At 44.0% G+C, this 15,161-nt stretch overlaps 1 protein-coding gene across 2 annotated transcripts in view; it reads left to right on the forward strand.

Annotated features, from left to right (window-relative positions):
• The window catches only part of LOC126169079 (tubulin polyglutamylase TTLL5), a 246,848-nt gene that overhangs the window by 157,636 nt on the left and 74,051 nt on the right, over positions 1-15,161 (forward strand). For both annotated transcript variants that reach the window (XM_049920612.1, XM_049920613.1), the window contains exons 9-10: positions 7,837-8,059; positions 13,616-13,867. In XM_049920612.1, coding sequence (XP_049776569.1) covers positions 7,837-8,059; positions 13,616-13,867 — 475 coding nt within the window. The remainder of the gene's footprint in view (positions 1-7,836; positions 8,060-13,615; positions 13,868-15,161) is intronic.

The raw sequence follows: 15,161 nt of genomic DNA on the forward strand, positions 1-15,161 counted from the left end.
CCTCTTTCCTCATTACCTTAGCCAGCTTCATCCTGACCCACAACTTCTTCACTTTTGAAGGCCAGACATACCAACAATTAAAGGGAACAGCCATGGGTACCAGGATGGCCCCCTCGTACGCCAACCTATTCATGGGTCGCTTAGAGGAAGCCTTCTTGGTTACCCAGGCCTGCCAACCCAAAGTTTGGTACAGATTTATTGATGACATTTTCATGATCTGGACTCACAGTGAAGAAGAACTCCAGAATTTCCTCTCCAACCTCAACTCCTTTGGTTCCATCAGATTCACCTGGTCCTACTCTAAATCCCATGCCACTTTCCTTGACGTTGACCTCCACCTGTCCAATGGCCAGCTTCACACGTCCGTCCACATCAAACCCACCAACAAGTAACAGTACCTCCATTATGACAGCTGCCACCCATTCCACATCAAACGGTCCCTTCCCTACAGCCTAGGTCTTCGTGGCAAACGAATCTGCTCCAGTCCGGAATCCTTGAATCATTACACCAACAACCTGAAAACAGCTTTTGCATCCCGTAACTACCCTCCCGACCTGGTACAGAAGCAAATAACCAGAGCCACTTCCTCATCTCCTCAAACCCGGAACCTTCCACAGAAGAACCCCAAAAGTGCCCCACTTGTGACAGGATACTTTCCGGGACTGGATCAGATTCTGAATGTGACTCTCCAGCAGGGATACGACTTCCTCAAATCCTGCCCTGAAATGAGATCCATCCTTCATGAAATCCTCCCCACTCCACCAAGAGTGTCTTTCCGCCGTCCACCTAACCTTCATAACCTCTTAGTTCATCCCCATGAAATCCCCAAACCACCTTCCCTACCCTCTGGCTCCTACCCCTGTAACCGCCCCCGGTGTAAAACCTGTCCCATGCACCCTCCCACCACCACCTATTCCAGTCCTGTAACCCGGAAGGTGTACACGATCAAAGGCAGAGCCACGTGTGAAAGCACCCACGTGATTTACCAACTGACCTGCCTACACTTTGAAGCGTTCTATGTGGGAATGACCAGCAACAAACTGTCCATTCGCATGAATGGACACAGGCAGACAGTGTTTGTTGGTAATGAGGATCACCCTGTGGCTAAACATGCCTTGGTGCACGGCCAGCACATCTTGGCACAGTGTTACGCCGTCCGGGTTATCTGGATACTTCCCACTAACACCAACCTGTCAGAACTCCGGAGATGGGAACTTGCCCTTCAGCATATCCTCTCTTCTCGCTATCCGCCAGGCCTCAATCTCCGCTAATTTCAATCTGCCGCCGCTCATACCTCACCTGTCTTTCAACATCATCTTTGCCTCTGTATTTCCGTCCCGACTGACATCTCTGCCCAAACTCTTTGCCTTTACAAATGTCTGCTTGTGTCTGTGTATGTGTGGATGGATATGTGTGTGTGTGCGAGTGTAAACCTGTCCTTTTTTCCCCCTAAGGTAAGTCTTTCCGCTCCCGGGATTGGAATGACTCCTTACCCTCTCCCTTAAAACACAATCCTTTTGTCTTTCCTTCTCCTTCCCTCTTTCCTGACGAGGCAACCATTGGTTGCGAAAGCTAGAGTTTTGTGTGTATGTTTGTGTTTATTTGTGTGTGTATCGACCTGCCAGCGCTTTTGTTGGGTAAGTCTCATCATCTTTCTTTTTAAATATATTTTTCCCACGTGGAATGTTTCCCTCTATTATATATATATATATATATATATATATTTTCAATAAGACAATGAGTTGAGAAATTGTAGACCTGTCAAAATCCTCCCTGTAATGTAAGATACTCACAAATTTCATAATCAACTGCACAGAAAAAAAAAGAAAATATGGATTTCACTCACCCAAAAGAACAAGCCGAGCTGACTTGAGAAATGGATATTAGCAAACTCGAAAACAGAGTTAAGTTATGATGTATGCAGTTAATATATAGGGCTACTTCTCTTCAAGGGAAAACTAGATGTAACACAATATGTTAGTTAAAATATGCACTGCAGTGACTGAATCACAAATGACAATTTACTACAGATAACTCACAGATTAGGCAAAGGACAATGGAAGCTACTGAAAATTCCAAACACACATGTTTATTTGTGTTGATATACAAGGAAATGCAGGACTGATATATTCTTTCCCATTAACTGTGAACCACAAATGTTGGTGTGCTACAAAACAAGTTACATATCCAAAACACTCAAACTGGTAACTTGTGAAAATATAGTTTTATAAGCAACCAAAAAAATCTCAAACCCCTCAGGGGCTCAGCATTCATTTGCCGGATATGGGCTTGGTGACGCCACAGTTCCTGAGCTGGGGACTGATAAGTACCGCCAGTCCCATGTTGTCGTAAGATCCGGGCATGCTTCAGCAACCACAGTGCACCATGGCAGTGGAATGTTGTGTATCACAGGGAATGGGGATCTTGGCTTGACCACCCAGATCACAAGGCTAGTAAAAACCCTCTTAAACAAAAAACTTTAATCTCAAATAGTGTTGCACACTGATGAGGTGCATGGCTGTTGACGTGAAATAGTCGTTCACAGACAACCTGTGTCATTTCTGCTGCACCTCAGTTGTATAAGTCTTACCTAGTTACGTGGGGCTCTGTCTATGTGGACTTATGTTTCCCGCCGGCCGCGGTGGTCTAGCGGTTCTGGCGCTGCAGTCCGGAACCGCGGGACTGCTACGGTCGCAGGTTCGAATCCTGCCTCGGGCATGGGTGTGTGTGATGTCCTTAGGTTAGTTAGGTTTAAGTAGTTCTAAGTTCTAGGGGACTTATGACCTAAGATGTTGAGTCCCATAGTGCTCAGAGCCATTTGAACCATTTTTTTATGTTTCCCTAGCTGCTCATGGGACCAGGATGGAATCTTCAAACTTTTCTCTTCCTCCTCCCAGCAGAGAAGGTGAACTGCTGGAAGATGCCAACACTCAATCAAACAAGAGGGCTTGGGCAGCCAGTTAATAACAGAATGTATGCTGGTTGTCAAAATGTGTTTACTATAGTTAAACGGAAGGAGGGTAGCTTTGATAAAGTTTCACCGTTCTATATACAAAAAGTCTTAGAGGGCATTGTGGGAACCTTCAGATCTGTCAAATGCTTAATGAAAAGGGACCCTGTTGGTCAAAATGTTGAGTTCCCAACAAGTGAAGAATCTCCATAAAGCTCAATGCCTCAGGGAGTGTGCAGTTTAAACCAAACTGCACACGGCGTTGAGCTACACCAAAGGTGTTGTGACTTGCAGGAATCTAGTTGACATTCCCCAAGAACAACTTAAAGGTCAGTTGTGCTGGGAAGTCATTGTGGATGTTCAAAACATTATGGAAGGGATGATTTTGTTAAGAGTGAAGCCACTTGTGTTCAAATGGGGTAAGCCGTCTGCAACAGAGTTGGTTTTCCTTTCCTCCAAAATGTCAGCTGCTCTGGTGCTCACACTGTCTGGAATAGAGGCTGCAGTGTCTCACTTGAAGAACTGAAGACCCAGGAGATTTAGACAACAAAGCACATCCCACGTGATGAAGCCAAAAAATATACAAGACCGTGCAGCCATCCACGTTTGCTGCCTCCTTTGCTTCCATTCCTAAACATCCAGTCCAAAAAACCAATGCCGCTACACAAACTGTGGTTGCTAGTGTCAGCACTAATACCTGCATTTGTCAATGCGCTTGTGTTGCTGCAGTTCCTTTGAAGCCTGCGTCTTCCCCCAGAATTTCGGAAAAGTCTGTGGTTGATGACATTTTTGGAACTTCTTGCCTCTCCAAAGATCCAGTCTTGTCCACCATCCAGTGCTGCTGCTACCATTTTTGAAATTGTGGCTCCAAAGTCTCCTCAGACAAAAAAAAGTGTCAAAGGTGAAGAATCACCCACTGAAGGAGACGGGAAGTGAATAGTTTGACAATGTAGACATCCTCTCTGCTGTCTCTCTTGGATCTTCTTCAGAGATGATGGACATAGGTGACAGACTGGAGCAATCATCTCACCCCAAGACTGAGTCTGTACCCTTTACAAGCTCCCCTCCCTGGCAGAAAGTCAGGCTGAAAGTTCTACCCCTGTGATGGATGGCTCCCATTATAAGGTGGAACATTACTGGTCTCAGGACACACGTGGAAGAACTGACATTCTTAGCACAGGAATACCCCCACCCCCTCCCCTGTGCTTGTGTGTGACAGAAACACATTTTAAAGTGTCCAGTGCCCCTGTACTATGGGACTACAGGGCTATATGCTCTATCGCAAGGATGACCTAACTGTGGAAAGGGCCAAGTTGTGTGTCGCTGCGTTCATCAATAACTCACCACTTTTCTGCCCTCCCCCTGCCTACTGACCTGCAAGCTGTTACCACTGAAATTCATGTCTGTTAGAAGATCACTTTTTTCTCACTATATCTACCTCCATAAGATGCAATAGACTGAGGCTTTCACAGATCTTTTGGAACACCTCCCCCTGACCGCTTCTCCTCCTGTGAGATATCAATGCTCATCATGTCTTGCGGGGCTCAGCCTTCACTTGCCCCCGTGGTTGGGTTTTGGAGAGCCTTGTGACGTCTCACAAGCTGTGTATGCTCGATACAGGTCATCCCACTCATTTCTGTGCTGGTACTGGGTCATTCTCAGCCATCGACCTCTCTTTCTGTTCTGCAGCCTTTGCAGTCTCTGTCCACTGGGAAGTCACTGGCAACCTTCATTCCAGTGGCCACTTCCCTCTTGCAGTCACCTACTGGATGGAGCTTTCCCTGAAAATAAGCCACCAAAATGAATGGTCAGTGGGGCTAACTGGATACTGTTCAGTCATCTGTCTGTTTTTGAACACTACACGGTGTCCAGGAGTGGGTAGACCAAATTATACAAGTGGCCCACCATACTGTTGACTGATCTTAGAAGGCAACCTATACCTTGGTGGACTGATGATTGTTACTCAGTAGTCCAGGTCAGACGTGCTTCTCTTGGCTGGTTTAAGTACCAGCCAACTGCAGAGAACCTCACAGCATTTTGAGTCGCAAGAGCCGAGGTCATTTGCATAAGCAAGGAGAGCAAGAAAAGATCATGGAAAGTGTTCCTGGGCTCGCACATCCATTCCACTTGCTCTGCAAAAATATGGAAAGCCATCAGGAGGCTTTCTGGTAAACACAGTCATTTATCAATAGCAGCAGTGGTGAAACAGGGATGTCTCCAGACAAGGCTGAGACATACCACAGAAACTGGCAGAGCATTTTTCAAAAACAACTGCCAATGCTAGCCAGGAACCGACATTTTGCCACTATTGTTTGATTGCAGAGAGGGCCAGGTTGGACTTCAGATACCACAATTCTGAGTCTTAGAACTGCCCTTTCCCCAAGTGGGAGTTCGAATTGGCACTGTCTGAGACTTGTGATGCTGCAACTAGTCATGACCAAATCCGGTATTGCATGCTTCAGTATTTGTCAGCAGTCTCAAAATAAATCATCCTATAATGGTTTAATTTGATATGGCAGACGGATCACTTCCCCAACTCATGGAAAGAGGGAATTCTGGTCTCTCTCCTTAGACCAGGAAAGGACTGCACATGTCCCAGTTGTTATTGGAGTACTGCCGTAACAAATTATGTAGAAAGACCTGGGAGCAAATGTTCATCTGGTCTAGTTGTGAGAGAGCATGCACCTCCTTAGCTGCTCTCATTGTGGATTCTGGAGATTCTGGTCCACAGTAAACAATCTGACCGTCCTAGAGGTGGCTATTCAGCAGGAGTTCCTACATAAATATAACTGTATCTGCATGTTCTCTGATATCAGTAAGGCATTCAGTGCTACTTGGAGATGCAGTATTCTCACACAAGTACGTCAGTGGGGCTTTTATGGCCACCTCACCATCTTCATATGCTCTTTCCTGTCTCAGCAGTTTTTTAGGTCCCAAGTCGGTGAAATGCTGCCTGATTGTTTTGAGCAGGAGATTGGTGTTCCTCAGGGTAATGTTTTAAGTGTTACCCTCTTTGCCATAACAATGAACAGTATCATGTGTATTGTAAGTAGTCCCAGGCAGTGATCCTTATCTGTGGATGATTTTGTTGTTCTCTCTTCCTCCTCCAGTGTTGCAACAGTTAATTTACCTGAAATTAATGTGAGGGATGCCATGCTACATTTTAAAGACACAGTAAGGTTTCTGGGCCTCATTTTTGATGCCATGGTTGCCACACACGAGACCTGCAAACCAGAATCCTAAAGGCACTGAACATCATAAAGTGCATCAGCTACAGGACCTGGGGAGTGGACAGGGCCCATCTGCTCCAGTTTTATAGGGCTTTCATGTGTTTGTGGTTATACTATGGGTGCACAGTGTATGGATCGATGAGGCCTTCTTATTTGAAGAACATTGAGGCTGTCCACCATGAGGGTATGGACTGGCCACATGTGCTTGTGGGACCAGTCCCATACCCAGTCTCTGTGCTGTGGCTGGGGGCCGGCCGGTGTGGCCATGCGGTTAAAGGCGCTTCAGTCTGGAACCCCGTGACCACTACGGTTGCAGGTTCGAATCCTTCCTTGGGCGTGGATGTGTGTAATGTCCTTAGGTTAGTTAGGTTTAAGTAGTTCTAAGTTCTAGGGGACTGATAACCACAGATGTTAAGTCCCATAGTGCTCAGAGCCATTTGAACCATTTGTGGCTGGGGAATGCCACTTACAATCTGATGGCAACTCCTCATGGTGCATCAGGCATGTAAGTTCCTCACAGCTCCAAATTCACCTTCATGCTGCACTGTTGCTCATCCACCTCTGGAACACCTTTTCTACAATTGTCGATGAGCAACAAGACCATTTGGGATTAGAGTATGGCATATGGTGGAATAACTTGGTTTGGAGCAAGTAAAAGCTCAAATTCAGGGTTTTAACTGTCTTTCATTCTGTTTGCTGCAGAGACCCAATGTAATTTTTAGATTTGGTGCAATACAGGAGAGATTCACTCCTGCAAATGTTTTTAATACTTCATGTTATAAAATTTTATCTGAGCATCACAACTCCACAGCTGTCTTTACAGATGGGTTGAAACAAGGGGCTCTGCTGTTTTACCTGGTCATGTCCGCAAGGTCCAATTGTCTCTAGGCTTTACAGTCTTCGACAGGGAATTGTATGCGATCTTGTGCTCACTGGAGCAGATGAGTTATGCTTAGTGCTAAATTCCATGTCTATTCCAATTCTCTGAGTGCCCTTCACTCTCTCCAACACTTGTACCCAGAAGGTAAAGTAGTTCAGAATATCCAGTACGCCATCCAGCAACTGCAATGGCTGGAGGAGGAGATGTCTTTCTGCAGGGAGCCAGGGCACTTGGATATTAGGGGGAATGAAAGGATGGATGCAGCAGCCAAGGAGGCATGTCACGATTCTCAGGTTTTCAGTGTACCATCCCCCTGCATGCTACCATCTCACTGTTGAGGTACACAGTCATGCATCAATGTGAAGACAAATGGCTGGAAGTGACAGATAATAAGTTGCATCTCATAAAGCCCATCATGCAGCCATGGCAGTCCTCCCTTCAGCTACAGAAATGGCATGAGGCCCTCCTCATTCTTCTTCACATAGGCCACAGGTCTTTGACACATGGATTCTTGCTCCGACGAGAGGACTCTCCAATACATGACGTACAGATTACTGTGTGCCACATTTTACTAGACTGTGTTTTTTATATTTGGACGAGAGAGCAGCGACAGAGAGAGAGAGAGAGAGAGAGAGAGAGAGAGAGAGAGAGAGAGAGAGAGAGAGAGATATGGATGTAGGTAGTCCCTCTGTCACTCATTTCTTGTGTATGTTTATCTTAAAATTATAGTGTAAAATGCTTAACATTATTAAATGACTGTTGGTATGTTCTGACAGTGTAGGCGGGTGCATTCAGCAGATACACTTACAGTAACAGCAGCAGCAACAGGGTCAAGGAGAGCAAACAGTTCGTCAGCACGTTTAACTTACAGCTCACTTTCACTCAGCCCAGAAGAATCTAGAATTGTTCGTTGCGCACGCATGGAATACGAGCGCCGTGGTGGATTTGTGCGAATCTTTCCTTCAGTTGAGAGCTGGAATCGTTACAGTGCATTTCTTGGTAAGTATAAAAACAGAAATTGATTGAAATAAGAGAAATGTTTTGGACTTAATAAGTAATCTACTTAAACATTTATCTAATAATGACTAGATATTTGTATTAATATGTTGTAGGAGACACTTTACCTTAATGAGAAACCACAAAATAAGAGTATTTATAAAAAAGACTGTTTGAATAGCATTAAATATTAAGGTGCTAGATGGGAACATAGCAGTTCATAACATCTGTAGCGAAGAAAGGGGCATAGAAATATTGTCAGTGTGAAGCCTGTTAGTAAAAAGGTATAGAAATTTATACTAACAGTGCATACAGGAGAGCAGTTGTTCCTTAAATTTGTCTAATGTATGTTCTATATATATATGATTACATAAAGTCTTATCAGTTAAATGCAGGGTGTAACTTGGCTCACATGGTACTAACACATTGATAGTCTCATAGTGTAATGAAAGATGATCTCTTCCAGCTTTTAAAGGATCTGATGAACATATTTCAAATAAGGTACACCACACTGCAGTAATTTTGTGAAGGAAAGTTGCTACTCACCATATAACAGAGATGATGAGTCGCAGATAGGCACAACAAAAGGACTCTCACAATTAAAGCTTTCGGCCATTAAGGCATTTGTCAAAACACACACACACACACACACACACACACACACACACACACACACACGACTAAACCTCACTGCGAGCAGCAGCACCAGTGCATGATGGGAGTGGCAACTGGGTAAGGGTAAGGAGGAGGCTGGGGCAGGGAGGTGGAGGGATAGTATGGTGGGGACAGTGAATAGTGAAGTGCTGCAGGTTAGACAGAGGGTAGGGGAGAGTTGTGGGGAGGGGGGGGGGGAGCAGCAGAAGAGGAGAGGAATAAAGACTTAGTTGATGGTGGAATGAGGGCCGTGTAGTGTTGGAATGAGAACAGGGAAGGGGCTGGATGGGTGACGACAGTGACTAACGAAGGTTGAGGCCAGGAGGGTTATGGTAAAATGGATTTATTGCAGGGAAAGTTACCCCTGCACAATTAAGAAAAGCTAGTGGTGGTGGGAAGGATCCATATGGTACAGGCTGTGAAGCAGTCATTGAAATGAAGAATATCATGTTTGGCAGTGTGTTCAGCAACAGGACAGTCCACTTGTTTCTTGGCCACAGTTTGCTGGTGGCCATTCGTGTGAACAGCCAGCTTGTTGGTTATCATGCCTACACAGAATGCAGCACAGTGGTTACAGCTTAGCTTATAGACTACATGAATGGTTTCACAGGTAGCCTTGCCTTTGAAAAGATAGGTGATGTTAGTGACAGGACTGGAGTAGGTGGTGGTGGGAGGATGTATGGGACAGATCTTGAATTAAGGTCTATTACAGATGTATGAGCCATGAGGTAAGGGATTGGGAGCAGGGATTGTGCAAGGATGGGCGAGTATTGTGTAGGTTTGGTGGACAGTGGAATACCACTGTGGGAGGGATGGCAAGGAAAGTGGGCAGGACATTTCTCATATCAGGGCACGATGACAGGTAATTGAAACCATGGCGATGAATGTAATTCAGTTGCTCCATTCCTGGGTGGTACTGAGTTATGAGGGGAATGCTCCCCTGTGGTCAGACGGTGGGACTTTGGGAGGTGATGGGAGACTGGAAAGATGAGGCACGGGAGATTTGTTGTTTCTGTACAAGGTTGGGAGGATAATCACAGTCAGTGAAGGCTTCAGTGAGACCCTCAGGATAAATAGAGAGGGACTGCTCATCTCTGCAGATGCTACGACCACAGGTGGCTAGGCTGTGTGGAAGGGACTTTCTCATTTTGACTTCCGTGATGCTTAGCTATAGTTGGCATTCCACATGGTTTCTCAGTCTTTCCTGGTTCTCGACATCCCCTTTGGACTATGCTAGTTTAATTGCTTAACTTTTGTAATCGTGTCTGTGCCAGTAATTTATCAATGGTATTTGAAGTAGTTGATTCAGGACGTCCCCTGTTGCATCACTTACCTTAATGACTGGGTTAGGGGCCCTATACGTGAGGAATATTTGCAAAACCTTCAATTGGTCTTCATTGCAAGCTGGAAAAGTGCTGTTTTTTTCCTCCCCAAAGCATCTTTTTTTTTTTTTTTTTTTTTTTTTTTTTTTTTTTTTTTTTTTTTTTTTTTTGCTTATGACTTTAGTAAGTTTAGTCTTGTACCTACAGACCACCACATCAAACCCATCACAACCTGCCAACACCCAAGAACCTGAAGGAGCTCCAGTCATTCTTGGGTAAAATTTCGTATTATGCTCAGTTCATTCCTTCAGGCTGTGCACATCTGCCAGCCTCTTAACTGGCTTCACTGGAAAGGCCCTAAGTTCGTCTGGTCCACAGATTGTCAATGGGCTTTTTGGTCTCTCAAGCAGTGTTCGTGTTTGGCTCACTGTCTGGATTCCTTTCACCAGGTAAACCTTCAATCCTGGGCTGTATACATCCCACTATGGCATTGGTGCCATCCTGTCCAAATCAGAACCCAGATGGCACTGAACAGCCCATTGCTTGTGCATAAAAGATACTTTCCACTGCACAGTGTAGTTATTCACATGTGAAAATGTTGTGCTAGCTATTATTTTTGGGGTTAGAACGTTTAGTCTTCCTGTAGGGGGGGGGGGGGGCAAGGTGCCTCCTAATCAATGACCAAAAGCCATTATTTGGCTCTTGTTCCAAGCTGCTGTATAGGACTGCTCACTGATTGCATAGTGGGCTCTCTTTCTCGGTAACTGTTGCTATGATATTTAGTACTGCTCTACCACCAAGCATGCTAATGCCAAAGCCAATGCTGATGCACTATCATGGTGACTGGTGGAGCCAGATTTGGAGTGCGATTGGCAGGAGGCTCTCAATGTTCATGTTCGATGACGCCCTGCAGTAAACATTGTCAGATTTTCTGTCAACAGCATGTGAAGTCACAACTACCAAAAACCACCATGGTTGCTGACCTACTTCTCTAGAAATTTTCACTGTCCCACATTGAATTGGCTTAAGTGCGTCACCTAAGGTGCGGATCAGACATGGCATATGTTTTTCCTCCTATGTGATGAGTTCATGCTTGCTACAGAGGAGCAATGCTGTAGAGTCGTTACCAATCACCCACACTTCACCTTCCCCCGTCCCCCCAGTGTTGGGTCCTTGCATTCTTTATTTGCTGCATGTGTCGCATACTGGGGTATGAGTCACATGAAAACAATGGTGCATTGTCACAGCTACTGGGTGGCGATCGATTATAATCAAACATCTCGTGCGGTCTTGCGAGATCTGTGCTTAGGACCAGTCTGTATCATCATCCCTGTTTTCTCCTTGACCAATGCTGTAGCACTCTTGGGACAGGATGCACATTGATTTCGCTGGTCCATTTTTAGGCAGCATATAGTTGTTAGTAGTTGATGGTTTGCCAAACTTCCTGTGTGTAGCTAAGCTGTCCTTCATGTTGCTGTTGCCACTTTTCATACATTTTCTGTTATTTTTGCTGTAGAGGAATCCCCTTGGACCCTCATGTCTGGTAACAGTAGGCAGTTCTTGTCATGGGAGTTTGAAGGCTTTCGTGCCTGAAGTTGTATCCAGCATTTGACTATGCTCACTTTCATCCGTTTTCTAACGCATAAGTGGAGCAATCCATGCATACGTTCAAGACCCAAATGAAGTAGTCTGTGTCTGACTCTTCCCTCAGTGATGTACTGCAGAGTTTCCTGGTTACAACCAGATACCAGTGGTCAGTGGATGCAGTCCACTGCAGCATTTGCATGGGCACCAGCTGCAGGGTCTCCTGGATTTGTTGCACCCTGTGTCACATACCATGGAACACTGCAGTGCACTGCGTTTTCTTCCCGTTTGTGCCCAGTCCTTTGGCCAGCAGCAGGAGTGGCAGCTGGGTGTCAAATTGGCAATTGTTTGTTTTTGGATGTCAGTGGGGAGCAGCTGACCAGTCGTGCAAATCATTTGTGCCTGCATCCTGTTGAGACATCGCTGCTGTGTCCTCCTGGTTAGTCGCGTAGCAGTGTCGATCACAACATTGTTTCGAGGACAGGTTCCCATTTGCAGTGGCGCATCTACATGTTTCGACTCCATGCGGACCTTCTGCCATCCTCGAATCGCCTGCATCCATGGGCCTCTGTAAGGTTTGTGCCTCCGCCTGCCGAGATAGAGCCTATGGCTTTCGAAATGCCTCCATCCCCATCCACCTCCCCCATTCTCCCTCCTGCCCTCCCCACCAGTCATCGATGGAGGTGGTCTTGTCCCCACTGCTTCTCCAAAAATAAATTGTCTAACATTACTGAGAGTCATTTTGCTATCTTCTAAAAATTTTATATCTGGTATTGAGCAAAGAAAAAATGCTCCTAGAATTATCAGTGTATTCCCAGTCTTCTTTATTAAATGTGGGAGTTACTGTGGCTGGTTTCCAGCTGTTCGGAATTTCTTTCTTTGTCCAGCATTTGTTGTTGAATAGAAGGCATATAGCTTTCATAAGAGTAGATGTATGCTTGATAAATTCAGTGTTTGTTGCTTTCTGGTGTCTTTCTGTTTTCACTTTTTTAGCACATCCCCTAATTCTGTCACTTCTGTTCTGTCTAAATTTACTTTGTCCTTCTTGTCAGGGGTTAAAACTTGTTATTTTACATTTCACTATGATTAACTGTCTGCTGTCCTAAGCTTCTTATAAGAATCTAATCATTGTAACATATTACTTTGATGTTCATATTATCTTTGAAGTATTTACAGTAATTTATTTAAAAATTCTTGTATCACGTGAACATCATTTTCTACTTCTGAAATTAATCTCTCCTAGCTCTCTTGTTCAATTGACCTGCACAGCTGCTTCACTTCTGTTGCTTGTCTCTTGTACCAATCTTTGCTTTTTTACTTCTATATCCAGTAGCTTCTGAGGCAACTTTTCCTTTTATAATTTGACTTTCCGTGGTTCTTGTTAAAAATGTGTACTTTATATTTTTAAGTAGTCCTCATATAATTTTCTAGTTGAGGTTTATTTGAGCAGGTATTTTCACCCTTCTGGCTGTAATGATTACTATTTTGATTAACAGAGCTGGACAATGAAATCACATAATCACTTTTTCTTTGACACATTTCAGTGCACATAATGAACTGTGGACATGGCTACATGGTTAACATTTTTATACTACTGCAGTACCACAGGTACACACATTATTTCACAACAACAATAGGACAGTTTACCTATACTAATTTCACAGTTACCTCTCCTACCTTCTCTTTACTGCTTACTATGGTACATAGGGTGTCAGATTTGTTGCTACATTAAGTATCCTGAAACCAACACCAAATTTATGTTTAGAAGTGTAGAAATTTAGATGTTTCCCCCTCCCTAAATTCAGGTGTGTGAGTGAGTGAGTGAGTGAGTGAGTGCGTGTGCGCGTGCGCGTGTTGTAACTTGCATAATCTTGGGTGGTGACTGGAATAAAACTTGAGCAAATATTACTTCCTGTTATTTGGAAATGGTGTTATCTGGTTGATGTTTCTCATTAATGATATGAAATGTGACGCAAACTTTTGTTTGTTCCACATATAGATCCTGTGACTGGTATAACTTGCCACAGTGGCACTACTTCAATGGGGCACCCTTGCTCAACAACCGGATTAATTCAGCACAACTATAACTTGACATTGCATCAGCAGTTGTTTCCTGGGGAGATTAAGAAAGTTCAACAACAACCACGTTCAGTACCAAAACTTCCTGAGCGATTGGCACGTTATGAACGAGCACTAGCTCAAGGACATTGTACAGTTCTTGAAGAGAAGAATCAGTCATCACAGAAGACTGGTGAGGCAGCAGTTCTAACTTTGGTAGTTATTTGATAAGATTAATTTCATTTAACATTTTCTAGCCTGCAGTTGTGAGTGTTTGTGTTTTCCATGGAAAGTGTTTTGTAAGTAATGCAGACTTTCCATGGTTGGATAAATGTAAAATTTTGTGCTGATTTTGTCTTTAGTTTGAATATATATTGCTGTATTTTCAAAAGGCTTCATCTTTATATCACTTGTGACATAAATCTGAAAGCTGCTGACATTAATAAATGAAAAATTACTGGTTTGTAGATGAGTGGTATTACAGTAAACACAGTTACAACCATCTTTATAAAAAATTAGAACAATATGGATATAATGCTACTCACCGTGTACAGGAGGCAGATATGTGCAATGAAAGAGAGTGCTAGATATTTTCAGCTATTTGACTAAATCCTTCATTAGATGTAGGAAACTCACATAGTCACAGCTTACATACACATGGTCACTGCCGTCTTTGGGCATTAAGACGTGACTGGAACTGCATTTGGATGTAAGCACCAATCTTTTCTCTCTCTCTCTCTCTCTCTCTCTCTCTCTCTCTCTCTCTCTCTCTCTCTCACTGCAGCAGTCGGTGTCCATCCTTTTTCTCAATTTTCCTGTGTTCCCTTACCACCTTCTGAATCACATATGTTCTCTATCTGCTTACAATGGATTTTGTAAAGCTCTGACTTCCGAGTGGTCGTGTATCAATGGCCTCGTCTGCACATGACACATGGCTGTGTACCTAGCAAACTGTATGTTCAGTGTCAGTATAATTATTCCTGGACCTTCAAATTGCCCACTAATTCCCATCACTTTCAAGTATTTTTGTGTTCCTTCCTGTGTACCACACTTAATTTCTTGTATGCCTTGCACCTATGTACAGAACAGCCCCACCCCCTCCCTTGCCCCCCCCCCCCCCCCAACCTCATCCCTTATTCAAGCATACAACTTACTGATCTCACCTAATAAAATGACATCTGCTGCAGCGCCCCCTCTCCCCCCATATTCATCCACCTCACTCTATTATTGGTTTTTATGTATTTTTCTTTGTATTTTCACTTTTGGGATCTCATTTGGTTTTCACATCAATTTTATTTTGTATTCATTTTCACAATAGGCTCTACTTACATTTCATTCGTATTTGGCTCTACATTGTCTATTACATCTTGGTTTTTTGTGATATTCTCACGTAATTTTATAAAGTTTAATGTGTTCTTTGTCATCCACTGTACATCCTTGTTACTTTCCTCTGCTCCAATATAGTAGAAGTTCATCTATCCCTATCC

This window comes from Schistocerca cancellata, chromosome 1 (assembly GCF_023864275.1).
Source record: "Schistocerca cancellata isolate TAMUIC-IGC-003103 chromosome 1, iqSchCanc2.1, whole genome shotgun sequence".
In the NCBI taxonomy this organism is placed as follows: domain Eukaryota; kingdom Metazoa; phylum Arthropoda; class Insecta; order Orthoptera; family Acrididae; genus Schistocerca; species Schistocerca cancellata.